Source organism: Betta splendens, chromosome 3, assembly GCF_900634795.4.
Source record: "Betta splendens chromosome 3, fBetSpl5.4, whole genome shotgun sequence".
NCBI classification, from domain to species: domain Eukaryota; kingdom Metazoa; phylum Chordata; class Actinopteri; order Anabantiformes; family Osphronemidae; genus Betta; species Betta splendens.
The window spans coordinates 14,512,676-14,539,622 of NC_040883.2; the positions used below are offsets into that span (position 1 = coordinate 14,512,676).

General features: G+C 44.1%; 1 protein-coding gene across 2 annotated transcripts; it reads left to right on the forward strand.

Annotated features, from left to right (window-relative positions):
* Nucleotides 1-135: 135 nt before the first annotated feature.
* phlpp2 (PH domain and leucine rich repeat protein phosphatase 2) lies at nt 136-26,947 on the forward strand. 2 transcript variants are annotated; one of them, XM_029144533.3, is made up of 19 exons: nt 136-566; nt 2,160-2,440; nt 5,261-5,394; nt 12,040-12,230; nt 12,834-12,959; nt 15,606-15,760; nt 16,070-16,216; nt 16,697-16,927; nt 17,761-17,963; nt 18,081-18,141; nt 18,427-18,522; nt 19,015-19,170; nt 19,976-20,176; nt 20,258-20,420; nt 20,502-20,632; nt 20,761-20,874; nt 21,029-21,223; nt 21,335-21,566; nt 21,641-26,947. In XM_029144533.3, the coding sequence occupies exons 1-19, from the start codon at nt 354-356 to the stop codon at nt 22,913-22,915; spliced, it is 4,305 nt and encodes a 1,434-aa protein (XP_029000366.1). In that variant the 5' UTR covers nt 136-353; the 3' UTR covers nt 22,916-26,947. The 2 variants fall into 2 exon arrangements, with proteins under 2 accessions (XP_029000366.1, XP_029000367.1); XM_029144534.3 differs by lacking the exons at nt 136-566; nt 2,160-2,440; nt 5,261-5,394 and adding an exon at nt 5,405-11,878.

The following is a 26,947-nucleotide window of genomic DNA, read 5'->3' on the forward strand; positions in this document are numbered from 1 at the left end:
TTACGAATGTTTAATCCGGGTTACTTGAAACCTATCTGAACTGGCAAGTTTTGGGTTGCCAGATCTTCTTGCAATAAGGTTAATAATTTTCTTCTTCTTCATTCGTTTTGCTGTGAGGAGCCTCTCCCCTGAGAAAAGGGGCCGTGGCTGCTGAATATTAACCACCCTGAGCCCGCCCATGTCATGATTATTGAGCGTCTTTCCGGCAGGCCCGTCTGACAGCGCTCAGATTGAGTCAGGATATGGCGTCGCTCCACCGACACACGGGGATTTTTCTCGTCTCCGTGGGAATCTGCCAGTCACGTACCGGGACTGCGCCTCCGGCTTTCCGTCGCTGTTGATCGGGATCATCCATGGCGATGGAGGTCGAGGACCAGAACGCAGCGCTCGCTGCGACGAACACCCAAACGGGCATCAGGAAAGAAGGTGATGTCGGAGATAACGGAGCTTGCATAGACAAGCAGCCGGACACGGCGGTCCACCGAGCGAGGCTGAACAAGACCGCGGGTCGTGGGAGCCGCAGTGGTCCCGGAGCCCATGCTGCAACGGGGATCCGGGTGCTGAAGGCAAGTCATGACGACAGGGGCTATTTTCATACAACACTTGAAAGCTGCCAAACAGCGTCATGTTCTCGTGCATGTCGGGGGGGCTGTTCAGTCCAATAGAGTCCAACAGGGTAAAGTGCGTGAGAATTAATGCGCGTCCTTGTTATGTAACCGCTGATATCAGGTGATTGATGCTCAAGGGTTGATGATTGATCAGTGCATGGCTGCTTTTCACTGAGGAATGTACCAGAGCCAATTAGCAATACACACACACACACACACACACACACACATGCCCATGCCCACTGCTGAACACACATGATGTGTGAGGCTATTTAAGTTGTGAGGTAGCCTCGCAGAAAGGAGTACAGCACAAATCACAGTCCTAGTTGTAATCATAGGCATTTGTTAGTTATTGTGTTGGACTCAATAATATCTAATAGCTCACTGTGACAATAAGACATAAGCCAATAGGACAATTCATAATAATGACAACAACAATAGCAGTGACACCTGTGACTAGGGCTTAATGAGTGGACTAAAACATAGAAAGCAGGGTTTAGCTGCTTTACACAGACTCTTTCTAGTAGCTGATGCATATAGCTAAATGTTTTATCTTGGTTTGTCTTCACTGTCTTCTATGTGGAGTCACTTTCACAGATTTTACAGCAGGTGTTAAAGTGATTTGAATCTATCGCATACAAGGTTGACTGTGGTAATCATAAACTGCAGTTGGTGACAAAATTATCTGTCAATTTGTCTTTGAAATAGAATTATATAAATTGGTTTGAATTGAATGTATTGAAATTAAGTCATTAGCCCTAGGCCCTATGAACCAAGTGAGACTATAATGATCCGTCTTTACTTTACAGCTGATGTGTCTGGACGAATATTTTCTGAAAACCGTGTGCATTGCCAGGCTACAGGCTGTCAGTGTGTGTGTGTGTGTGTGTGTGTGTGTGTGTGTGTGTGTGTGTGTGTGTGTGTGTGTGTGTGTGTGTGTGTGTGTGTGTGTGTGTGTGTGTGCGCGCGCGCTTTGGTAGGCAGGGAGGTTGATCTCTAAATTGAAAAAATTCTAAATTCAGTCTTTCAGCAGGTTTGCAGCCACTGTAACTATAGTTTTATCCAACATGCCCCATCCTTCCTACTGTAAACTACTTCGCCTCCATATCCATGCCATCGTTATTATGAGATCTTGATGTGTGGCCCCTGACAAATCCCAGCAGGAGTTTGGTGTGGTTTGTAGATATAGCATGCCTTATTTGCATAGTCAGAACATTTTAGTAACTGCACTGTAATGCCCTTGTGTTTGTAGTCCCTCGCTAGCTACTGATGTCACTGATATTGTAGCAGTTCAGAATGACATTAGTCTTTTTTAACGTCAAAGCACTAAATAGTTTTTATACAGACTGTGGCAAATCTAGCAAACATCACCACTATTACAAAATGAGGCCTCTCAGCAGACAAATTCACTAGAATGAACTCTACAAAGCAGAGCTATTGCAGCCCCCTCCAGTGTGAGACAAGCAATCACTACTGTAGCCACAACCTGTACATGATGCGTATTTGATGCCATCCATCTGCGTATTAAACTCGGTCTATCTGTGTCAACAGCGCAACATGAAGCGGAATGGGAGTCGTGGCTGTGTGACAAGAAAGACCCGGTTTGGCTCCAGAGAGCGGGATTGGCTGAAGGGAGACACCCAGCGTGGCTGTGTGTGTTTGTACGGGGCGACAGTGGACCCCCAGCTCCCTGCCTCTGGTCCACAGGCCTCCTCCACCCCTCAGACAGACCTACAGTTGGTGCTCTGCTCCACCAGCACCACAGTGGAGGAGCTGTGTGCTCAGAGGGATGGGCAGGCCCTCTATGTTCAACTTCATGGAGACCTGGTCAGGTAAATATACACTAAGTGTATAAAATGAAAGCGGCTTTATAATTCCCTGTGGAAAATGTTCCCTATGAGCAATATTAAATAATAAACATAACTTATCCTAATAACTTAGCATAGGTGTTTCCAGCTGTACCACAGTATTTCTTGCAGAGTAACACGCTGAGGTGGGGTAAACCTTCATTAGTTATTCTGAAAGGTCCAAGACTTGCATCCAACATCCACAGTGTCTTTGAATTAAATCAGTGCAGACCTGACGGCTCACAGCTTAACACATAATCATGTACTAACATGGATATGCAAAAACTAAGAAAGGTAAAAAAATGACTTGCTTTGGGTGCAAGTAAAGTGCATGTGAAGCAGACTTAGACAGCTGGTTAAAATGAAAGCACATCACTTCTGTCAGACACACAGAACACAGCTGAAGCAGGAATAATCAGCTGAGTAACGTTCTGTCCCTAAATAGATGACCACATCTTGTTTGCATAGTATAAAACGTAGACAAACCAGGTCTTGGTTATTTCTTTATATGCTGTCCATCCATCAGGAAGAACAGAATGTCGCTACACTTAATGCACAGTCAAACACTGATCCGACTCGTCTATCTCGGGGGTGTCTGATATGCTATTGAGGTTGAATTAATCCAAATTTGAAGTGTAGTTTCTTGCATCTTACAACTGCAACCACAGATAGAGAGTTGTGTAGACAAACGCCGAGCACTGACCTGGTCTTACTGACGTGCTGATGATAACATGGTGACATCCCAGGACTGTACATATGTAAACAAGCAAGTGAGCCTTTGATTATCTGTCAATACATAGAAAGCTGGTTCAGTGACCCTCAACCAGGAAGGAATGTGGGCCATTATTTTCTATTCATTTCTTTCCTGGTAAATGAGACAAAAATAACCTAAATAAATATAACTTGCATCTAACACCGCACAGAAAAGCACCAGGGTGACCCTGGGACTCAAACCAAGGTCCCTTCTGCTATGAAGCAACTGTGCTAAGGATTACACCACCATGCTACCCTATCTACTACCAAAATACTGTATTTATAGTATAAATAGTGTAAATGTTGTTGGCAAGCATGAAAAGCCTCCGGATCACGTCATGGACGCAGTGCTATATTATTACTGGAGATTGTTCTTCACTGAGGCAGCCAGAAGGTTCATCAGCTAATATCATACGAACCAACGTTTTTCTGTCTGTGTTGATTAAAAGCTGTAGTAGTGTGGACTGGTAAGAAATGAAAGGCTTTTGTTAAACCTGCTCATAAGCTGTGTTGGTTCAGTTTATATTGCAGCAGTTCAGGACTTCAGTTCAATATGGCCAGGTGGATTTAGATTTAATAATAAAGTCTTCACTGCTGGAAAAAAAGGATTTTGCTGACTTTAGAAAACTATTATTGTATTATTTCTATTTTTGCAAATAAAAATACCAATGCTACAGCGCACGCAGGAGGGAGAGGCTGAGGCAGGTTTAAATTAAATAAATCAATGTTCATTGAAGGTTCATAAGCTTGAAACCATTTAATGAAAATACTGTAGCATTAGAACCCATAGAGCACATTCATTCTTCCGTTCGTCTATTCAGAGCTACAAATCCTGATCAAGATCACGGGACCTGCAGATCTAACAAAGCGATCCAGTGCTTTTTCCCAGCATCAAGCACTTCCTTGGGGATCTCTAAGTGCAACCAGGGCTGATTGGGTGTATAATCCTTTCAGCATGTTCTGGATATGCCCAGGGTTTCCTCTCCCAGCTCGTCATGCCCAGAGCACTTCCAGTGGGAGGCTGTCAGACGTCTCAATCTGCTGCTCTTAGAGTAGTTAGTGGCTTGATACGATGGGCCTCCCAACTGAGCTCCTGGCTGTTAATGCAGGCCATCGTCCCTGCAGAGAAATCTCATCTGCTTTTGCCTGCCGTCCTTATAGCGAGGAACCAGACAGGCTCCGCTTCACAACAGTGCCCCTAATGCCTGGTCTGCTATGAGACCCAGGGTCTGGCTCTAGGAGTCAGACAGAATTCACATCCCCAACCCCACCACTGGTGGTCGACCAGTTCACCCCCGTTTCTTTTTCAGCCCCGACCGATCCCCAGACTGAAAGACGTTAAAGCATGAAACGTTTCACTGTCTTTTGTTTTTCATACCCTGTCTCTTCACCCCACACAGATGTGTTTAGCGCTGCCAGTGTTTGTTGTCTCCTCAACAGAACACAACATTTTAAAACGCACAATAAAAGAGAAAGTATTGCAACAGAAAATAAATCACAAAGTTTTAAATACAAACTCATGTTAAAATTACAGACTTAGCTTAGGAAGATTTGTTGGGAACAACATTTTTGTTTGTCAGTCATCACAAATGATATATTCTAAAAAAAACGAATCTAGTGTTTGTGTTTTTTGCCCTTAAGGCCCTTTATTATCTAGAACTACAGACACAGAAGGTGACGCAGAGCATCACTATACACAAAGTGATTAGTTTTCTATTGAGAGCGTAAATAAAGATGAAGCCTGTTTTGGAAGAGTGACTTGCATTCGCTGTAGTGATTCCCTCATGCAGCCAGACCAGCAAGCACTGTGTGTGAAAGTCTGCAACAGGATGTGGGTGCTGGATTTCAGGTCTTAGTGGTAAGAGCGTTTAAAAACCCCTTGAAAACAAAAGGGAAAACAGTAAGAAACCAAGTGTGAACCCCGGCAGAATGCAGCAGTTCTATACATGTATCAAACCCAGTCTGCTCATTGCTTCTGTATCTGTGTCCCCCTTGTATTCTCCTGAACAACCCGATGTCCCTCTTGCATGACCGCCTCTCTGTTCTCTGCAGGAGACTTGAGCCTTCTGAGCGTCCTCTCCAGATGGTGTACGACTACCTGAGAGCCATGGGCTACACGGACCCTGTGCGCGTGCAGCAGGAAGCAGCCAACTCGGACCTCAGTTGTTTGATCCGCTTCTACAGCGGTAAGTACTGACATGCAGGTCCAGGGGCCAGTCTCCACTGTCTCCTGCTGCTCAGAGGGATGCCTGGTGTCTGCCTTTGTGCCATGAGGCAGGTTTCGGTAGGTCAAGCTTCCCAAAGCGCTTTTTATCACGAGAACTTGTCTTTGTGTGTGCGTGACTGGATCAAGTGAATGCAGTTGTCATTCGAGGCTCTCTGAGAGTGATGCCTCGCGTGTGGGATTTATTACAGCCTGGAATAACGCAGGCACACACCCATCACAGTCTCATGATAAGTGGCTGACTATCCTTCACCCTGTGGCATTTCTATATCCCCATGTGCACTGCCTTTTACCTTCTGTTGTCCATCAGCTCCCATGACCCAAGGACTACAGTGACTAAGTGTGCCTGTCTCAGCCTAATATATTACTGCAGTAGCAGAATGGATGTGATTCATTGGGGAATTTGTATGTGGACAATCACATGTATCTTAATACAACTCACTTAAACCAAGAGACATCCCTAGCTGCCTTCAGTGGAGTCTGATGTAATGATACTCCTTAAAGTAGCAGCAATTAAAGGATTTGCCATTAAGGCTAAACGGTAATGTTGTGTAATCTGTTTCCACTCACTAGATCGACTGATCTTCCTGCTGAGTCAGTGGAACTTCTTTATATTTGGGCTTTGAACGGCTCATGCTCCCAAAAAAGGGGGAACTTGTCCCAAATAAGATTCCTACTCAAGCCCTCCGACATTTAAATGCAGGGATGCGTCTATGCTTCATGAACATGTCTGTTAAACACAAATACCAGCAGGTCTCTGTTTGAGCCCTGAAGCCGACTAACACCTAGCAACTGTTTAGTGGCTGCTCTGTTGGTGGTGTATAAGATGCCATGGAGACCTTCATTATATTTCCTAAATAGCTAAATATTGGCAAAGCTTCATAGCCACGACACATCTCACCAAAGACTGTGTTCTAGTTTTTCTACTTTGTGTATTTGTGGCTGTTGCTTTTGTCTTTTGAATGAATATAACTTTCCTTTTATGTGCTTGTTAAGACGACTCATATTTGTTTAGATGTCACATCTTAAGCTCTGTGCCACTTCTTGTTCCCAGTCCCTGTATCCAGTGGATGCTCTAATGTTGTTTGTGCCTCGCTACCATGAGAATTGGCCAGATCTTAGCTAGTTGGCTTGACCGGCCACTGTGGACAGATTCTAGTCAGGTCCTTTGGGGACCTGCTGCCTTTATTTATCCACTCATGGGAAAAGAGGACCAGAGACCAGGCATGACTGATACTAAGGCACTCATAATCCACAGCAAGGCCAAGATGACAACTTGGTTTGGTGGTGAACTAATACTACTATACAGTAAGCTGTAACGTCGCGAGTAGACATCATATCTTACTGTTGTAACACAGTGAGGTTCTAGGGGGGCTCTGATGGAGAGCCAGCCGACACACCTGATCCAGGTAGTCAGCAGGGAAAGTTGGAAAACCCAGCAGGGCCTCAAGGACCAGGAGGCTTCCACCCCTGATCTACAGAGTCCCCTGTGCTCTTCATTTCTTGGGTTTTGAGGCTACACTGCCGGTTGCTGACCTGACATGTAGAAGTGGAGTAAAAGGTAAGAAAGATCCCTGCAGGTAGTTGGGGTTTTATGTTTTTAGGATGACTGACTTCCCACAAATTCAGAAATGATTCACAAATCTCTTTGTGAACTTTGTGCTTTACTCTTTTTGTGATTTAATAATCATAAACATGCATTAAAGAAGAAATCAGAATAAATAGCAGTGCTATAATAGGCTTAGGTTTTGTAACCTGTGCCTTATCATTTTTTCTGTAAAAGGCTGACGGATACTTTTATTATATTTGCTGGCACAGTATGGTCATTGTTAATGTGTGTGTGCACTTCTGCATTCCCATATGAGTTTGCATTGTTTTTTGCCCTCCTGCTGGTAAATTATTAAACTTCAACATGATCCTATTTGTTCAGAAAACTCGTCTCCAGTCTTCTCCACCCTCCTGCTTCCCACACACCCGTCCTCCTGATGTGGTGCACAGATGAGATGAAAACAAACACGGACAAGGGAGTAAACATCTCAGAATGCTGACTTAATAAAAAGGCTCCAAGTGAAAACAATAGCAGAGACCTGTGGGCTCGTGGCTCCCCGTGTTCACCAACACAGCTGCAGTGCAGTCAAGGCCTGTTGTTCGCTGTGCTGCTTCTCCTCTAGGTTCCTGTCTTACACCTTTGAGCTTGGGGAGCTGAAGTTGCTGTATATATGTCATGTCTCACCCTCTGTCAGCCTCAGAGCAGATGGAAATAAGTCATCTGCAAGCAGCGTGAACTCCACTAATAAGTTATTGATTGGGTTCCTGCGGAGTTACAGGGGTAGCAGAAAAAAACGAGGCGAAGAACAGTGTCGGAGGCTTTGAGGCCTAATTATCGTGTCTCATAAAAACAAGGCCGATGACTGAAAATGTTAACGAGCAACTTTGCATCTTTTTTCATAGTTAAAAGGGAGTAAGAATGGGTTGACAGTGAACACAGTAGTGGATGTTCACGCTCCGATTTAAAAGAAATATGAAATTCCATTCAGGTCAGAGTTCCCACTGAATCGCCCCAAGCAGCAGAGCTCTGCAGTGCAGGTTTCCAGTATTTTCCTGTCAGTTTCCTCGTATAGTCAGCTTCTCCTTCTCTTTCTGAAACCAGCATCTGCCTCTAGACTCAGGCACAGCTAGCATACGACTGATTTCTGTTCGCAAAGTTTCTGCAAGTGTTTGTCGCAATGGAAGTCAACACAGACCACCAGGAGGAGGGCTCTGTGCGGCGGCTTCAGTTTAAATTTGCTGCCAAAACCTCGCTGCTGTTGTGAGTCAAGGAAGGCTGTTTCCGCCTCCGCTGACCCCCTGCTGCATGCTAACATAATCTCAGCAATCTGAGCGAGGCGAAAAAAAAATAAGGACGTTGTTCAAATAGTCCTTGACAGTTGCCTTGAAGTCATGCAGGCTGTGATTAAAAACAGCAAAGCACAAACACCCTCCAGACCAAGCTCAAGATCTACACAATAACACTGTTATTCAAAAGACGCGATTGCCTTATGACCACAAAACGGAGTAAATACTAGCTGCGTCTCCGCAGGCTAATTTCCATATCCCTACTGCAATGACGACAGATTCTAAATGAAGCATTTGCATTGATTGTTTATTAACAGTTTTGCAGGGAAGTAAATGCTTCTCAGTCAAAGTGGTTCTAATTCGTTCACACAGACCCACTTTACAGTAACAACTGATGATGAGTTCGCTGACATATGTGTCGTGTGTTTATGCAGTCCATTAACAGCTGCAGAAAAAATGTATCATGGTTTTAACTTGGTTAGAGGTTGATCAATAGGGGTTGCACTTTCTCATGTGGCTTGTATGAAGAAGCAAACATTTCTACTTCTCAAAACTTCTCCTCCTCACTTAAATGTATCCGACCTGATGTTGGGGATGATCCTGTGACAAAAACTAAGGGGAGTTTTCTGGGACCATTATTGCGTGTCTGTGAGGCCGGACCTGTTTAGTGGATGTCAGTGTAGCATTTTAAAAATAATTGCCAGATGCGTTTCTTCCTGCTTCATAAATTATTAAGTGCCTGTTGTATTTGTAATGCTAACTTCTAAATATACTGCCCATATGGACGTTATAAAATATACATGTTTCTAGTTAAAGATGTCCAAGATTAGATTGTCCTAAGCTAACTTTGCATCCTTGTCACCACCCACTCATGGTCATCTCACATTTCATATGACGTGAAATGTTCCTTGGAGTCCGAAGTCATGCGACGGACTCTGTGATGTGTTACTTGTCCCACTGTGCCTGTGTTCAGCCTCCCCGCGGATGTTTGACACCGGTTGATTAGTTTATTAGAGACAGCGTGCCTTTCTTTATATCCGCTCCTATGGACTCCCGTAGCTCGGACAAAAACATCATACAATAGAAAACTGTGTTGCGCAACATGTACAGGCCTGTCATTAAACTCCTGTGGAGCCACTGGGAACAGTGAGCAGCATTCATCGTCAGTAGGACGGGACTGATTTCGCTGTTTTTTTCAATACTAGCAGCCAGGGTTACTGGAGACAATGTGGAGGTTTTCCAGCTGAGATCGGACTTTGTGTTTTTGAATGTGAACTTGTTTCCGTAGCAACAAATAGCCCCGCAGACCTTGAGGGGTAGCATGTGTGTTTGTTTTAGCAGTTGGGTTTTTATGGTGCACGTAGGCCAACGACGTTCAAATAGGCGAGAGCATAGATATTGTAGATGAGTGTGTCAAAACCTTGTGTCTGGTGTGGCACCGACAAATTCATTTGAAAGATGTAGAAAGTCTAAAAGACTGGTCTGCAGGATCCAATCCATTTTTATTTAAATTGAAAGCTTAGCATGTTTTCTGAGTGGAGCTCTGCTGATTTTACATATTGAGGATTGGTTTGATGTCAAGTCAGATAATTCTACTAGATGTGCACGTATGATTGCTGCAAAAGGAGGTGAGCTCATCTTATTGTAAGAGCCAAAGAGGCGGCTGAGCACACAGAGTTTGCTCTCTCCCAGTTACTAGCATTATTTCAGTTTATCACATCTACCCATTCAAATGCGGATGTTGAGCACTGAAAGGCTTGTTGACCAGCTTGTTAATATTTAAACACTTCTGCATATTTGATTTGACGCTTCATTTTGCATCCGTGCTTCTCATACATGTAGATCAAGCTATTGTTATTGTGTTCTGTCCTATTTGTCACCGTTCACCAATTCCTTTGCACTCTTGTAATATCCCGGATTGCTGCTTGTTTACGGATAGCTAGCTCTTAAAAATGCAGCCCTCTGACAGCATAGCGGAGCTGGGTGTGGAGAGTAGCAAACAGGGAGAGCATCCTGTCAGCACACCGGTAAAGAGTGGGTGTACGACGATGAGCTCATTGATATGTGCATGGCAGTGGCTAAGTGTTTGGCTTAATTACTTGTGTTAATGAACATATTATTTTTGATTTAGCCCGACCTCCTCCGCGTTCAACTCCGGAGAAGCGGTTTGTATGGGGATGTCTTGCAGGCAATTAAGCATCAGTGTGATGTTCTCCCAGTGACAAACATGAAAGACGTGGGAATAGTGTGTCTTTGCTTGCATCTTAGTGTTGAGTTGAGTCTTTGCTAGTGGCAATGTCAAAATCAATCATTTTGATATGAAAACTATGATTTCTACTTGAGGATTATGCAGTGTTTAAAATACTACATAATACTGTTCATATTTCACGTTGTAATGGGTATGAGCCATAATTCAGTGCCTCCTTTTGGTACTTGACATTTTCATGGGTACCTGGAGTCTAAACTATTCCCACCAGTGACCCTGTGAGAAGCTGTGCCTCTGTTTTTCTCTTTGAGCAGGGGAACATCCAAGGATCAGCCACTCCTATTGATCGGCCGGCCAGCCTGTTGGCCATTGGCTTGTTCATTATCAGTTTCCCTGGCAAAGGAAAACACGCCGACACTTTCTTTTCGGTTGGGTACCCTTGTGAAGTGAAAGAGAAGGTGGAGAGAAAATGAAAGTCAGCGATGGGAGACAACACAGATCAAGCACCTCTGAGTGGGAGGCAACATAAGTTGGTTTGAGGAAACGTGAACAGCAGAGGACAACGGGCTGAGGCAGCGTCTCCTCTGTGTTCGGGTGACCTGCCGTTAACCGGCGTGTATGTGAAGCAGAGACAGCAGCACTGCTGTGTGACGTGTCCTTCAGCATCGCCCGGCCACGGCTGCCTGCTGCGCAAGTTGGCATAATTTAATTGAAGAGAGTGGAGTTTAATGTGACAAAGCCCTGACTCATTCGTCAGTTTGACTAATGCTGCTTCCAGTCAAGGGCAGCGGTAGAGATCGAGAGGAAGCAAGAGGGAAACCAGAGACACGTATACCTGCAGCAGTCAAGACACCTTGGCTGTTCTCCTGCTCTTTACATCACAGTAGCTGTAATGTGTCAACCTATGCAAGCTATATATCACATCTGAATCCACCTAGAGCCTCAACCTTTATGCTACACAATGTGATGTGTTGAAAAGCAGCTCTCAGGCAATTATTGATCCTTACATCCATTGATAAAGCGTTCTCCTATTAAACACTGCAGGCTGTCACTGGGTGAGAGATGACGTGCAGCTCCGACAAGTCAGCACTCCATCACAAGGCTGACAATTATTCAAACTTACATTTACACTTACAGGCAATTAATAGTCTCCAGTTGTACTAACTGCATGCCTGTTGACTGTGAGAGGAGACCTGGGAGATGAAACAAACTCCACACAGAAACTTTAATTTACCACCTTAATATTATCGCCTTTGATGTATAAGCTGTTCTCCTCAGTGTAAGATCATTCCCTTCCTGGTACTAATGCACTGTGATATCTATCCAGAGGTAGATTAAATAAGATCCAAGGGCTGAACTAAGATGAGTTCCTGGAATGGTTCTGTGTGGAGTTGACGTATCTGAGGTGATGTCCTCCTCTGATTACACTGTACAGGATATTTTAGTTACTGCGTCTTTTTTGTTGGTGCAGAACATTTGCTATTAATTAACTAAAACTGTTTGTAGTAGGGGTGGATTAGATGTCTGTAAACTTGCAGTAACTTGTGTCTTTAATTTTTCTTTCAGAGCATCCAGTGAACGCAGACCAGCAGGAGCGGACTTTGCTCAAAGGTGTATTCAGCGTCAGGAAGGGCAAGACCCAGCTTCATAAGTGGGCAGAGCGACAAGTCATTCTCTGTGGCACCTGTCTGATCGTGGCCTCCGTGAAGGACAGCCTGACCGGAAAGATGCACATCCTGCCCCTGGTGGGGGGAAAGGTGGGGGTCCACACACTTGAGCTTTTATGTTCGGTGGGGTTGAGCCCACGCTCCAGGCTGACTGTCAATATCCTACAACAACACAGCTGTGTTGTGTTGGGTGGAGTCCCAAAGATGACGCACTAATTCTTAGGGAATTGTGTCATCGAGGGTAATGAAGCCTAAACCTTGTCTTTCTAGTATACGGGGCAGATGTATAACTACGCCTACCACCTGAGTAAATAATATTAAACAGCTTGTTCTGGTATAAAACGGCACTTTTATACATCTTTATGCTCACAGGTGTTGGGCAGTACTGCTGCAGATATAAAAGTTGTAAGACGATTGGCAGTCAGGTTGCATTGTGGGTAATAAACACATCCAATTTTGGCAAGGAAGGATACAATCATAGGATCTGTGCTTACACTTAGGTGCTCATGAGATGAGCAATGCATGGCCACAAAATAAATGCTAAAACCCTGGACAGACAGTCATCAGTAAAACAGCTAAAAGCCAATGTCTTTCTTACGTGCATAATAATATTTATGAGATTAAGAATTGCCATGCGCCATCTGTTGCTCCCTCCCAGTGTTCACAGTGTATTTGTATTACCCTTGCGTTGAGGTGGAGGAGGTGAAGCGGAGGCAGCACTGTCTGATGTTCAGCTCGGCGGGATCACAGGCCCAGACGTACTTTGTCAACTTTGACACGCTCGCAGACTACCAGCGATGGCACCGGCAGGCATCAAAAGTAAGCATTAGACAAAGCGTGTGTGCTTCAGTGTGTCTAGTACAGTACGTGTCTCCCATCTTCTCCCTCTGCAGCAGTTTGTTTTCATTTTGCGCTTAAATCTGAAACTAGACGTAAACGCTGCGATAGACTGTCTGTGGAGTCGTCCAACGACAAAGCAGTTGTTGTGTGTCTGATTGGCTCTCAGATTGTGCCGCCTACATCTATTCACGCCGTTTGATTTAGTGTATTGTTATTGTCCAGAATAGGAAAATGGCCCAATCAATAGTGTTTCTAGAGGGGAAAAATCCACATTTTCGCTGGCTGTTTTCTGTCTCATATAATTAACGGCTAATGTGTCACAGCTCCTTCTTGGATCTGAACAGCCTCCGTAAGAGCCACCGCTGAGGCAGAGCCAGCGTTCAGTTAGCCAGGGAGGGAGAAAGCCAATAGAAAAAAACCCAAAATCCAATTTGTTGCAGATTGATGCTAAGTCCAGGATCTCTCTCTACTACGAGGGTATGGATTACTGGGGTACAGTTGCCTGTTAGAGTGCAGTGTGTTTAGCCTGCGACTGGGAGGTTTCTATGGAGACTGGGGGATGATGACTGATGAAAGTTTTTGCTGGATCTGGGACAGTTTTCATGGTACATTGCATAAACTGCAAGTGTATGTGTGTTTGTGTGCAATCAAGTTGTGTTGTTTTTGTGACTGACTTTTGGAGAGCAGCTCATTTACATGAACAACAAAATGAAAATAAAATACCGTAGAGGAAAGGACAAGGAAAGACAGTTCCTGTAATGTGTTTTATGATATGATTTAATTTAAAAAAATAACAGCACGTTTAATTAATCACTTTCTATGTGTTTCAGTCTCCTGACAGTAACTACTGTAGTGTGTTTAATTTCTTGAGTGTTAGTGTACAAACTGCACTGAAGCATTGCCTTCACCACACATCAGCTGGAATTGTGTGGCAGTTAATTAATTGAGTGAATAATATTCATTGGGTAACTCTTTGTTCACTAGCTGTCCTACCAAGCTGCAGAAGGCTGAACTCGTGTACAGCCGTCTTTGTGTTTCTGTGTTGACATCAACTTTCCCAGTCTTTCTTAATGACTCACTGTAATGTTAAACTATACATGCATGCACATCAGAGCACATTGTAGGAACATCAGCAGTCACCTGTGGTAATAGAAATGTCTGATTGCCTTTTATATCATTATTGTAATGAACGGATCTGATAACATTCATGTATTAAATGGTATGTGCAAAGTCTTGTAACCAGAAAAATGACTTCACCTCAGTTCATTTCCTGTGATTTTTTTCTTACCTTATTACACAGCTGTCATTTTTGGTGGCACCCTTTTCTCCCTGTCTTTTTTTTGTCACGTTGCTCAAATCCTTTACAGTCACAATGAATGTTTAATTATTATGCAAATCAGCTAATCTGTCTTATTTTCTTGCTCTTCCTCTTTAATTCTCCTCTGTCAGTCGGTATCCATGGCCCAGTCTCCTCACTTAATTACTCTGTTTAAAGAGGTGTGTGTGTGTGTGTGTGTGTGTGTGTGTGTGTGTGTGTGTGTGTGTGTGTGTGTGTGTGTGTGTGTGTGTGTGTGTGTGTGTGTGTGTGTGTGTGTGTGTGTGTGTGTGTGTTTAATTGCTTGCAGGTGAATTATTTGTGGGAGATGAGCAGTTTTGTCTTTGTCATCTCTGAAAGCGGTGACATGATGTCACGCTCTGCTGAGCATCCGTCCCATTTTCTGGTTTGCTGCACAGTCTGCAGCCCTGTAGTTAATGAAGGAGACTGTCCTCAGACTGGACAGACATGCCATGTGGCCTGTAAACATATATTTGTGAGTATTTGTGAGATGGTACAGTAAGAGTACAGTTTAATTTCAAGATACCATTAAATCGCTTTTAGGTGAACTTTATTTGTTACTTTTGTACGGACATTGTGTGTCATTAGCTGAGGGCTTTCTGTGTGTTAACCTATTATTATAATAGGTTCTGGGTTTGATTCCTGGGGCGGCCCAGGTGGCTTTCTGTGTGGAGTTTGCATGTTCTCCCTGTGTTCTCCTCGTGTTCGTGTGGGTTCTCTCCGGGTTCTCCTGCTTCCTCCCACAGTCCAAAAACACGCATTAGGTTGACTGGTCACTCTAGATTGCCCGTAGGTGTGAATGGTTGTCTGTCTGTGTGTGTTGCCCTGCGATGGACTGTCCAGGGTGTACCCTGCCTCTCCCCCGTAGATGGCTGGGATAAGCTCCAGTACCCCTTCAACCCGTATGGGAATAAGCGGTGGGAAGATGCAGGGATAATAATAATGATGTGGTGGCTGCTCTTAAAGACTTCTGTGACCCAGACTCTGGTCTGGCTAAGATAAAGTTTAAGAGTTTTTTTTGCTCACTCACTCTCTGAATGTGTCAGAGGCAATATGACTAACACCTGATGGGCTGGGCATAGTGTAGTGAACCATTTATAGCATGGCTGTGGTGGGACGGGTGGGGTAAGTCAAGTGGAGTAGATCAAGTACCCGGCCTTTGCTAGCATTGCCAAAAGTTGTATATTGTGTTTTTTTTATAATAGTATTGATTGAAAACTGTATGCACAGGTGAGTGATGGTACCTAGCCATTGAAGCTTACTTGTTTTAATGTCTGTGTGTGTTATAGGTGGTGTCTCAGACAGTCAGCCTGGTGGATCTGTCCTGTTACAGTCTGGAAGCACTGTCTGAATATTTGTTCTACAGCCAGGACATCACCCACCTCAACCTGCGACACAACTTCATGAGTTTGCAAGGCCCTGGAGGCCTGCTCAACCTGCCCAGGTAACCCCTTAACCCAGCCCTAATAAAGCAATGTCACAACAGGCATTGTTCTTCTTCAGGTTATGTTGGTAGGCTGTTTGTTAAAATAGGTTTCCATCAGGTGAGAATGCCTGCTGAATTATCAGCTGCTGTCATGTTGTTTTTATGGCCCATAAACTAATGTTGAGGTCTTTAAGATGCTGTGTGTTTACTATCTACTTCTCTATCTACACGGGTGTTTCACTATAAAGTGAAGTCATTTAGATTGAGTTAGATTACTGTCATCACACTGGGTGTAAATATTCTCCTTGCTGTTCCGTCTTTCTCTAGGTTTTCCCAGCTGAAGAGCTTGAACCTGTCTCACAATCGTCTGGGTTTATTCCCTGAGTGTGTGTGTGAGATTCTCACACTAACGGAGCTCAACATATCCTGTAATAACCTCCACTCTGTCCCTGCACAGATAGGCAACCTTCAAAGGTATGGTCCAACTCACAGCATACCATGCTGTACACATGTTATGTTGCAAATATCGCAAAAAAAGATAATAAAAATTGGGACACAAATGAGTTAACAAATTTTTTATTTTATTTAATGCAACTATAACATTTCACAAGTTTAGTATTTACTAAAGCGAATGACTAAAGAGACAATTGTGTTTTTTGACATTTTCTCTTGCACAAATATTTAAATAATAAGGAGAATAGAGCCTACAGTTGATTTGCTGTAATATCAGTTTGTGTGTTACTCAATAAATAAAGTTTACTAAAGTTTTCTATGGGCTCAGAAATGCCTCTAGTGGTAATAATGTTCAAATCACTCCGCTTTCCATTCTGTTTACCTCCTTAATGTACAACAGACATTGACTGCATCAGCAAATGGCAGATATTTTGATCAGTCTTTGAAGCAGCACAAAAGCAGCACAAAAGCAGCACGTGACGCTTCCTCTTCATCTTGTAGCCTGCAGACGTTGTCTTTGGATGGGAACCACCTCAGCTCCGTGCCTGAAGAGCTGGGTGGCCTGTCCCAGCTCAACAGCCTGGGCCTCTCCTTCAACAACTTCACCCGCATCCCTGCTGTGCTGGAGAGGCTGGGTGCAGTGGACAAACTGGCCATGGCTGGGAACAGAGTGGACGGCCTGGAGTTGTGTACTCTGGCCAGAATAAGCCACCTGAAAAACATCGACCTCCGGTGAGCAGCCAGCAAGGGAACAAACAGTTCTCAGCCCATGCACTTCCCTAATCCTTTTATATGCCTCTCGTTTTCATGCCCATTGCAGCTTTAAAATGCCCAAACCTCAGCTATTTTGCAATTTCTCACCACTTCTCCTTTTATTTTCGATTTATTTATAGATGCCAGGTTTGCTCAGTACAAATGTCTTCTTCTGCACTCTCCTACTTTACACCTGCATTCACACATTCACTGGAACCTGGCCAGGAGTGCAGTCATCCTTCTTGGCTCCTGAACAGATGCACTTTAATAGAGGGAAAGTGTCATAAGAGGACCTGACAGACTTTTGATGAGAATGGGGAAAGCTCTGCTTATTGCCCTACTATTGTGCAGATCCACCCTACAGTCACTGCTCAAACACTAACTCAGTGTAGCAATGGCTGTCCATATTTATGAGGGCAAGGTGCATAGTTGGATAAGTGGGCTGGCAGTTCTCATAAAAAGTTTGTTTATTAACAGGATGTATGGAATCAGAGAGGCCTACTGTGGGAGAACTCAGGATTTCTCTTGTTTTAATTCATTATTTTGGCCAAATGAAAAACTGCTGATCCTGTATTTTGTATTTGTTTTGATGCTCTTGTATGCATGGTTATGACTGGCACTTTATACTAGATCTGCAGTCTAGCATTGTTTTCCTAACTCTCATGGAGCTTGCTGGAGTTAATAGGTGACTCTAAATTGCCCTCAGGTGTAAGTGTGAATGAATATCTGTGTCTGTGTGTGGTTCTGTGTTATCCTGGTGACCTGTCCAGTCCGTGCCCCAGGGTGTGACCTGGGTTTTGTCATGTTTGCAGACTAAATGGATTGCGCTGGGTCAAAAGTGACCGTCCAGAGTCAGTGAGCCAGGTGACTCAGCTGGACCTGCGGGACAATTGCTTAGAGTCCCTGGATCTGAGCCTGGTTTGCAACCTGGAGACCCTGCACTGCCAGCGCAACCAGCTGGGCTCACTCACCCTCAGCGGCTTCACACTGCGCATGCTTCATGCCAGCAGCAACCGTGAGTTAAACAGGGGCACCAGCTACTGCTGTTGCCTCGTCCGACACGTCCAAGTCGTGCATTTATTTGTTGTACACACGTATGAAGCTGCTGATTGCAGCTTTGATCTGCTCACAGGCCTTACAACAGTTAACATCTATCCAGTCCCCAATCAGCTGACACACATGGACCTATCGCAGTGAGTACTGAATGGGAATAAGAGACAATTCTATATGTGCTGGGATCATTGTTATAGTCATTGACAGTGCATGAAGAAGGTATAGTAATATAGTAATAAAGTGGATAATTAATACTCAACAAATACTTTGGTGACATTAACTTGATGACTTTAAAATCTGTGCAGTGAAAGTGTCAGCTCTGCATTTCTACATGTGACTGTGTGTGTGTGTGTGTGTGTGTGTGTGTGTGTGTGTGTGTGTGTGTGTGTGTGTGTGTGTGTGTGTGTGTGTGTGTGATGAGACAGAAACCTTTTGGAGTATCTCCCGGACTGGGTGTGTGACTGCAGAAAAATTGAGGTGCTGGACATCACACACAATCAGCTGTCTGAGCTTCCATCCAGGTTATTGACCTTTTCTGTTACTCATCCTGTACCGTCTTCCATTTTTCTTTTACCTGGCGTAATTGTAATTCATGTAATTGACAGAGTTGTGATTTTTATTAGCTGTCTTCAAGGTCAGGCTGTTAATCAATACGCACATCTGAAGATTTTGGTTTGGAGGCACAAAACAGCTGGAGACAGTAAATAACAACAGCAATTGAAGTTTAACCTTAGAGTTAGTTCATCAAAACAGCTTTAGAATATGACATAATATTCTCCAGTACTTTTTAAGATGGTTTCTTGAGAAATAAACTGCTGTGTTCGTATGTTTAAGCTTTAAAGGTCATTGATGCGTCACTTAGCACGGGTGGCTATTTCTGAAAGCTCTGCTGTGCGTCTGCATGGAGAGAAGATGCTCTTTGGTTTCCTTTTGCCTTTTTGTTCTGTTGCTCTGTTCTTTTTTCTTCTCTTCTCCTAATCTGGCTCATGGATGTCTCTTCTGGCTTTTCACAGACTGCTCAACAGCTTGAGCTTGAGAAAGCTGCTGGCGGGGAACAATCGTTTGCTGCGAGTGCCTGACCTACTTGACCACGTCCCTCTGGAAGTCCTGGACCTCCAGCACAACAAGCTTGGCGAACTCCCAGAGAGTCTCTTTTACAAGGCCTTAAAGTAAGTCCAGTGTTAAGTGGACTATTTCTGCTGTTACTTGAGTCAACTTTCAGATTCATCCTATAGTTGTGGAGGTGAAGTAGGTTCTCATTGCAGTGTAGACCAGTGGAGACCAGTTACAGGACCGCTCTTGTTCCCCTGTTTCCTGTGTGGTAAATCACTCAACACCCATTAACGATTCAAATTCTCTAATGTACTTTATTGTCTCTGCTATAGAGAGATAATGGCAGCTACTGCTCTGTGTATTGTGGGTTTCTTGATATGCTTTATCCAGCTGAGCTGTACAAACTCCAAGGACGAGTGTGTGATAGATTCACAACTACCGCTTTGCATATCCCTGTAGAGACAGTGAGGTGTCAACAGTGTTGTAATGGTTGTGGGTCGCAGAGATGTCATTGCACTTTTATAATGCCCCAAACTCTGCTAGAAAACAACAGTGATAAGTTTCACTTATCGCAGAAAAGCAGTATCTGCACAGACAATGACAGCATCAGTTACATAAGCATGAAAACAGCTCACATGTCTGCCCCACTTCTCTGGTCTGTATGCAAATGAATGCTTCGCTTGTAAAGATGAAATTAAGAGCCCTGACTTGATGGCATAGACATATAAACATATAAAACATATATTAGGATGTAAGTCTCTTAATAGAAGCCTAAAGCCTCCACTGTTCCCAGTACTCCTTTAGATACTACAGTAGCCTAAGCTAACAACTTCACAGTTAGACAGGAAAAGGTGGATACAGTCTTCGGACGCAGCTCTGGTGATTTATACTAATATATATTTTATTTGTGTCTTCTCGCAGCCTGAAATACTTAAACGTGTCAGCCAATTCCCTGGAAAGTATTCCTCCTAGCAGTCAATCAGAGGAAAGCCTCAGCACGCTGCAGGAGCTCTATCTGACGGGAAACAACCTGAATGAAAACTGCGGCGCCCTGTTGGTTGGGCACCAGAACCTGCGAGTCCTACACATCGCCTACAACCAGTTGCTCTCCTTCCCTGCCAGGTGTGTGACCTTGACTTCCACAACCCCAGAGGCTATTTACAGTTCAGTGTGATTAAGTTCAATGTCCGTTTCTGTCTTTAGTAAGTTAAGTAAGCTGGAACTGCTGGAGGAGTTAAATCTGAGTGGTAACAAGCTAAAGACTGTCCCCTCCACTGTGTCCAGCTGTAAGAGGCTTCACACCCTCATTGCACACTCCAATCACATTACTGTATTCCCTGAGATCCTGAACCTGCCTGAGATCAAGGTCAGACTTGGTTTAGCTTTATCTGACCAGTGTTTGTAGGATCCGATTCAGCCTGTTACAGTGTGTATTCTCCATTTATAGCTTGTAGATCTAAGTTGTAATGAGCTGACTGAGATCCAGCTGCCGGATTCACTGCCTGCAACTCTTCAAGAGCTGGACCTGACGGGCAACAGCAGCCTGATACTGGAACACAAAACCCTTAACCTCTTCAGGTGAGTCATAAAACTCAAAATACAAGCTTCCTTTAGACTCTGTAGCTGTAATTGTTTGGACACTTGAGGTGCTGGACATGGAGCATGTGTCTGAATGTGCCTTCTAACATGTTGTATTGTCTTCATAGTCACATAACCACCTTGAAATTAGACCAGAAAACCACCACAACGCCAGGAGATTCACTGAGTGCCTCCACACCATGGAGCCATGGTTACTCTGAAATGAGCGGCCAACGGAACAAGTGAGTACTGTGTGTATCATTCACTTTTAATTTGACACCAGTGGAATCCATCCAGGTCCTGCACTAGACACTGATGTGTGCTATCTATGAGGTTAACATCTGTTTGGAAGATGCTGACCTGTGTTTAATAATGGTCATTTGCTGTTGGGGACAGGTTGTGTGTGTCTGTGCTGGCTGTAGACCAGTTTGGAGATGGCGTGGAAGCATGTTATGGTATCTTTGACGGGGACCGCAACGAGGAAGTGCCTCGGCTGCTGCAGTGCACCATGGGAGATGTGCTGTGTGAGGAACTGCAACACTCCAGCATTGACAGTGTGTACATGTGCAACACTTTCCTCACCTCACACAGGTAAGATAGATTTAGATCTGTCTGTATTGAACCTCCCTTTTAAGATAAATAGGCCGCAATCAGTGACTTTAATTATTTGTCAGCAGCTTTGTTTTGCTTTGCACGAGACAGGAAACTAGGCATGGCTGGTCAGAAACTGGGAGCTTCTGCCTTGCTGTGTTACATCCACCGGGAGCCTTCCGATCCAGGGGGCTACCTCAGCCTTACTGTGGCCAACGTGGGCACCTGCCAGGCCGTGCTGTGCCGCAACGGCCGACCTGTACCTCTCTCGAAGGTGTACAGCTTGGAGAACTGCACTGAGGAGATGGAGAGAGTTAAACTTAATAAAGCCATCATTACAGAGGTAATGTGCATTATCTTTACACTAGGACCATGATGTTGAATATTTGAATCCATAACGTATGTTCTGTTTTATAGGATAACAAAGTGAGTGGAGTGACTTGCTGCTCTCGCCTCCTGGGCTGCTCTTATCTCTCCCTGTGGGTGCTTCCAAAGCCCTGGGTGCACACAGAGGCTCTCTGTCCCCAGGATGAGTTCTTGATCCTGGGCAATCGTGCGCTATTTGAGCGGGTTTCCTACCAGGAGGCCGTGTGCACTGTTCAGGCTGTGCAGGATCCCCGCGCTGCTGCCAAGAAGCTGTGCTCACTGGCCCAGAGTTACGGCTGCAAGGACAACATCGGAGCTGTGGTGGTGTCCCTGCATATTGGCGAGGACAGCTGCACATGCGAGCCACCTCTCTCCAGCACTGAACCCCGAGGTCCCGTTCCCGCCCCGGTGCCTGCGACTGTGACCCCAGGCCCCACTGACGCAGCCACCCTTTCCTCCAGCAGCGGCGTTGTCTCCGAGTTCAACAGTGAGACTTCGGCGTCAGAGGTTGGCAGTGAGGCAGGGTCCACCGCCTCCGATGAACATCCGACCTCTGGGCCTGCTTTCCGCCCAGAGAGACGTTGTAGCCTTCACCCTGCTACTACAATACCACTGTGTGGGATCATGGTACCAGGCTCAGCTGGGACAGGTACCCAACCGGGCCTGTTCCAGCGACAGCCCTCCTGTGCTACATTCTCTAGTAACCAGTCCGACAATGGCTTGGACAGTGACGACGAAGCTCCACTTGAGGGCGTAATCTCCAATGGCAGTAAATTAGAAGTGGAGGTGGATATACATTGCTGTGCTTTTCAGCTTCGATCAGGGGCTCCAGAGAGCCCTAAAGACACAGACTTGGAGAAGCGAGGATATGACTATCCCAATGGCAAAATGCGCCGACAGAACAGTGTGGTGGTTTCTGCTACGAACGGCTGTCTGCTGGCTGTGTGCGGTAGAGAAATCACTGATCTCAAAAAGTCTCCTTCCACATCCAGCTTGTTTGGGAAGAAGCTGTCCAATGGCTCTGTGGTTGTCCCAGAGGACAGTCATAATCTTATTGAGGTAGCCCTGGAAGCCCCTAAGAAGAAGTCAGGCTACTTCACTGCGCCGGCACAACAGGATCTGGAGGACCAGTTAATTGTGCCTCCCAGTCTGGAGCAGGAGGTCAGGGAACAGCTGAGAGCCCAGAGCCCTCTAGTTTCTACACCACCTTCCTTAAAAGACACCGTGTGGGATCATCCACACCCTCCTGCATTTGCCTCCAACCTGGTTCCAGGTCCAGGCCCGGTTCCCATCTTGCAGCAGGAGGTGTACGATACCGCCCTCTAGGAGCACAGCGGCTTCTGCCTACTCTATCGTTCCAAGGAATTTAGATTTTATTCTAAGCTCTACGTGGGATTTCCCAGTTCACGTTCCTTAGATCTTTAGTGAGGAAAGACAAACCTGTTGGACTTTGAGTCACAATCCAATGCTGCGCCATAAATGTGAAGGAAGAGGGGTGTGTGGTGTGGAGATCCCACTTCATGACAAACTGTGAAAAGGATGGCTGATTATTCCAGACCGAGCATGGCCTAAAACAGGACATGTCCTGTGATTAAACATGTCAGCAACATTTCCCTTTACAGTCTAGACTCTAGAGGTTGTATGTGAGATCATATTCAGTAAGGTCACATCTCCTCCCCACGGGTTTTGTCGTCTTTTGGGTTCTGGAGAGAGGCCCCCTTAACTGACAGTTGAAAAAGTGCCTACAGCAGACAACTCAGCCTAGAGATTCCCCAAATTCAGGCTGTGAGCTTGTTAGTTACAGTTGGAGGAGGAACAGCGTCTCTAAGAGACCAGCACTGGCGCGACTTCTGCTCCCCACCTCTTCCTGTGGCTTACAACAGTGAGCAGACGGTATGACTGCTAGTACTGCACATCAGATGAGAGGATGGGAATACGTGGACTGGTAGCTCAGTAGGTGGAGCCCTGGACTGGGAGGCAGGAGGTTCTGGAGCAAGACACTTTACACTAGCTCCCTGGGCGCCATACTGTGGCTTCCCACTACTTATGGCTTAAGATGCAGAGATTCATTCTCCAATGTGGGATCAATAGAGTTAAATTTTTTATTTAATTATTATAACTGGATTCACAGTGCTTTACTTGGCTACCCAACCACTAATGCTATGGTTAGCTTTTCCCTTCAACAATACCGCCCAATAAATATAGAATCGCAATTCAATTCTTTATAGAACAGCACACTCGCAACTAATAGCAAGATGTTGAGGGCGCTTGAGCTGCTGACACCAAGATAGAAATGACACTTGAAGAGCTGTTAAAAATAGAAATATCAGCTGTACAGAGCTGACGTGTTGCGGAATTCAGAATAAAATCTGTGACAAAACATGACCCACCTCCTCTAAGGTCTACATAGGAAAATTGAGTGGGCAACCCTGGGGTGGCTGGTGATTTATTTAGTCATTAGAGAAACTCAGTCAAGGTACAAAATATAATATCAGGTGTACTGTGAAGAGATGAAGGATGGATACAGTATGATTAACTGAAAAGCATTTCCACTGGTCGCTTGCATTTCTTAGTTTCTTTAACATTGAAGGCTGCTACTGTTTTAAATAAAGATCCACTCACTTCTCCACAGGCAGATTCAGTGACTGTATTTCAAGCTTAGCTCGTCGATGCCACTACCATCTCACCCTGCTGATTTTCAGGGTGTGTCATCTTGGTCCGTTACATACAAAGCTGTATCGTATAAGGTTCCCAGGGTTTGGGGGCAGCACACATGACATGCATACAGTAACTGCCTTTTTCCTAACATCGTTCGACAAGCTTATTCCTGAGGACAGTGCTGTTGTTGGATTCAGATGACGTAAACTTGAACTAGTGCAGCAGCCTTGTAAGGCGGAGTGGGAAGAATGCACTATTTCACAGAATATATAATGAGTATATGCAGGCATACAGACCTCAGTTAGGCCATTTCTCATCCTCCCCACCTTGTGCCAAAAGAGAAGACAGCCCTGCTGAGGCTGTGGTTACAGTATACGAAGGCCAAAGTGATTACTACATTACCACATATGTATATTTTTGGTTGCCACTTGACTTTCATTGTTCCCTTTTAGCCTTAAACTAACACTACTCAGTATTTTTGAAAAAGAGGAGCTCTTGTTTCATCTCACTCTTGTGTTTTTGACACAGGTCTCTACGCTTGGGGGTTGTGTGTATACACACTTTGCTCTATAGGAATGGGGATGAAGCCTTAACTGCGAGTTTAAGTCTGGTGAAGCTGGTCTGTCTTTAAAGGAATAAACACTTCACTGTTAAAGCACTTTGTATATAAAAAGTAATGACATTCAGAGTTCTGTATATTTGACTTGAACATATTGAGCAACATAGTGCGCAGAGAATATTGTGGCTTCCCTCAGCCCAACATATCACCTTTTTTGTCCAAGAAAACTTAGCCAGTGGGAAATAACATTCATGTATAAAGATTCATGTGCACTTTTTGTATGTTTTTAATATGACACTTTGTATTTTATTAAATACATTTGTCCTTATTTTGGTCTCACATGTCTTGGCTTAGATTTAGATTTAAAATGGAGTCTATCAGGACAAACTACATAAAATGAATTCATAGCTGTAAAAATTGTGTCTGCAAACGTTTCCCTCTAGGTGAGGACATACAGTACAGTACTGTTTGCTATTCATCTTTTTCTAATTCTACCCATTAGTCACTTTAGGAATCAGATGGTGCACAGTGTGAGTTGCCAAACACCTGTGACTCTGTGATTCTGACCATACGTAGTGTCAGGCATCACTGCCTGCGCATCTGCCACAGGAGGAGATGGAAACGCTACACAACACACTGTGATTGATGATTATACTAGTACACAATGGAAACATGTTAGAAACTAACCGTTTTGAAGAAATTGGATTTCAGTCAAACTTCATACATACAAAGCCTCATACAAATATGCAAAGTGTCAGCTGTATATATACATGTTTATCAGAGCTAATTTCCAATCACCTAAATCTAAGAAAAACAATTGTGATGTCATGTGTATGTAGTTTAAATTGTGTATGTAAGTCACGTTGATTCTTTTGTTACTGTTTCAATGTGTCTGTTGTTTTGCACCTCAGTTGCATTGAGATTGTGTTTTTTTGTCCCAGTTTGCAAAAATCAGGGACAACGATACGCTGCTCCATTTAGATTTCATTAAAACCACCTGGGTTTTATTTGCAATTGCATAAAGGTTTTATTATACAGTACAGCTGTGTGTCTGCAGGTTGACACCATATATTCACCCACTGCTTTGTCCAGTATACACATCCAACGTCTGTCGTATTGGGTGCATTAATCCATGTGCATGTACTGTACGTGTGCCAACAGTGCACATAGACTGGAAGTGGGGACAAAGGGTACAGTGCATTATCTTAAGATATTTCCTTTAATTCTTTAGTGGAGGGGTTCTAGTGAAACAATGCCTTTATTTCGCTTCGTGCAGACAATAGGGAGTATGTGACACTTTAACTGCTTTTCATTGTGTGTGAAGGTATTTCCTCCCCTCGTGTCAACAAGCTCTTCGTTCACAGTGTAAATGTCTATTTTTGTGTGTGTTAACTGAAGCTTCAGGGCACATGTACAGTAACTTTGTGTGAGTGGCCGCTTGGGTCTCTGATTGTCTGTAACTCAGTGACTAAGAAACTGAGGCTCCCGTTCTTCTTTTTTTTGTTTTACCAAAGTAGCCCTTCTATATTTTCAGTTTCTTTATGTACATTATTTTCTAGAAACGTTTCAGGATTTTTCTCATTGCCAAGAAGCTGATGTATATTTTTATACTTCACTGTTTCATGCAAATCTATATTTCCCTCTCCACTTCAGAATTGAAAGTGACTGTGATTCTACATTAAACTTTATTATAAGGTACTAATTTAGCCTGTGTTTAAAGTTGAACGCATGCCCTGGATATACTGTAAATCAACATAAACCCTAAAGGACATACCAATTGTGACGTATTTGTACCAGGTGGAGCATATCTAATATTTTAAGATCATTTTAGTAAGGAAAATGCAAAATCTTTGTTTTATGTCTTACAATTAAAAGAAGATTTCTTATTTAGAAACGGGACTAATAATATGCACTTTTGCTGTTCCCCTGAACAGGAAACTCTGAAGAGTTGGTTGGATGGATAGTTGTTATTTTATTTGAAATGTTGCCATTATTAATTTTGAGCAGACAAGCCATTTTTAAATTAAGCCAAGTAGCAATAAAATTTTTTACTGTGATGCTTTTTTTCTGTTTTATTTCTAGTGTCTGTATGACTCTGCATTTTTATCATAATTTCATGCCAATAAACATAATGGAAATCA

Bases quoted from the DNA above. Each gene is read 5' to 3' on its own strand.
- phlpp2 (XM_029144533.3), top strand. From the start codon at position 354: ATGGCGATGGAGGTCGAGGACCAGAACGCAGCGCTCGCTGCGACGAAC. The intron at 20,177-20,257 runs GTGTGTGACCTT...TTCTGTCTTTAG, and splicing joins TTGCTCTCCTTCCCTGCCAG to TAAGTTAAGTAAGCTGGAAC. The intron at 20,421-20,501 runs GTCAGACTTGGT...CTCCATTTATAG, and splicing joins TGAACCTGCCTGAGATCAAG to CTTGTAGATCTAAGTTGTAA.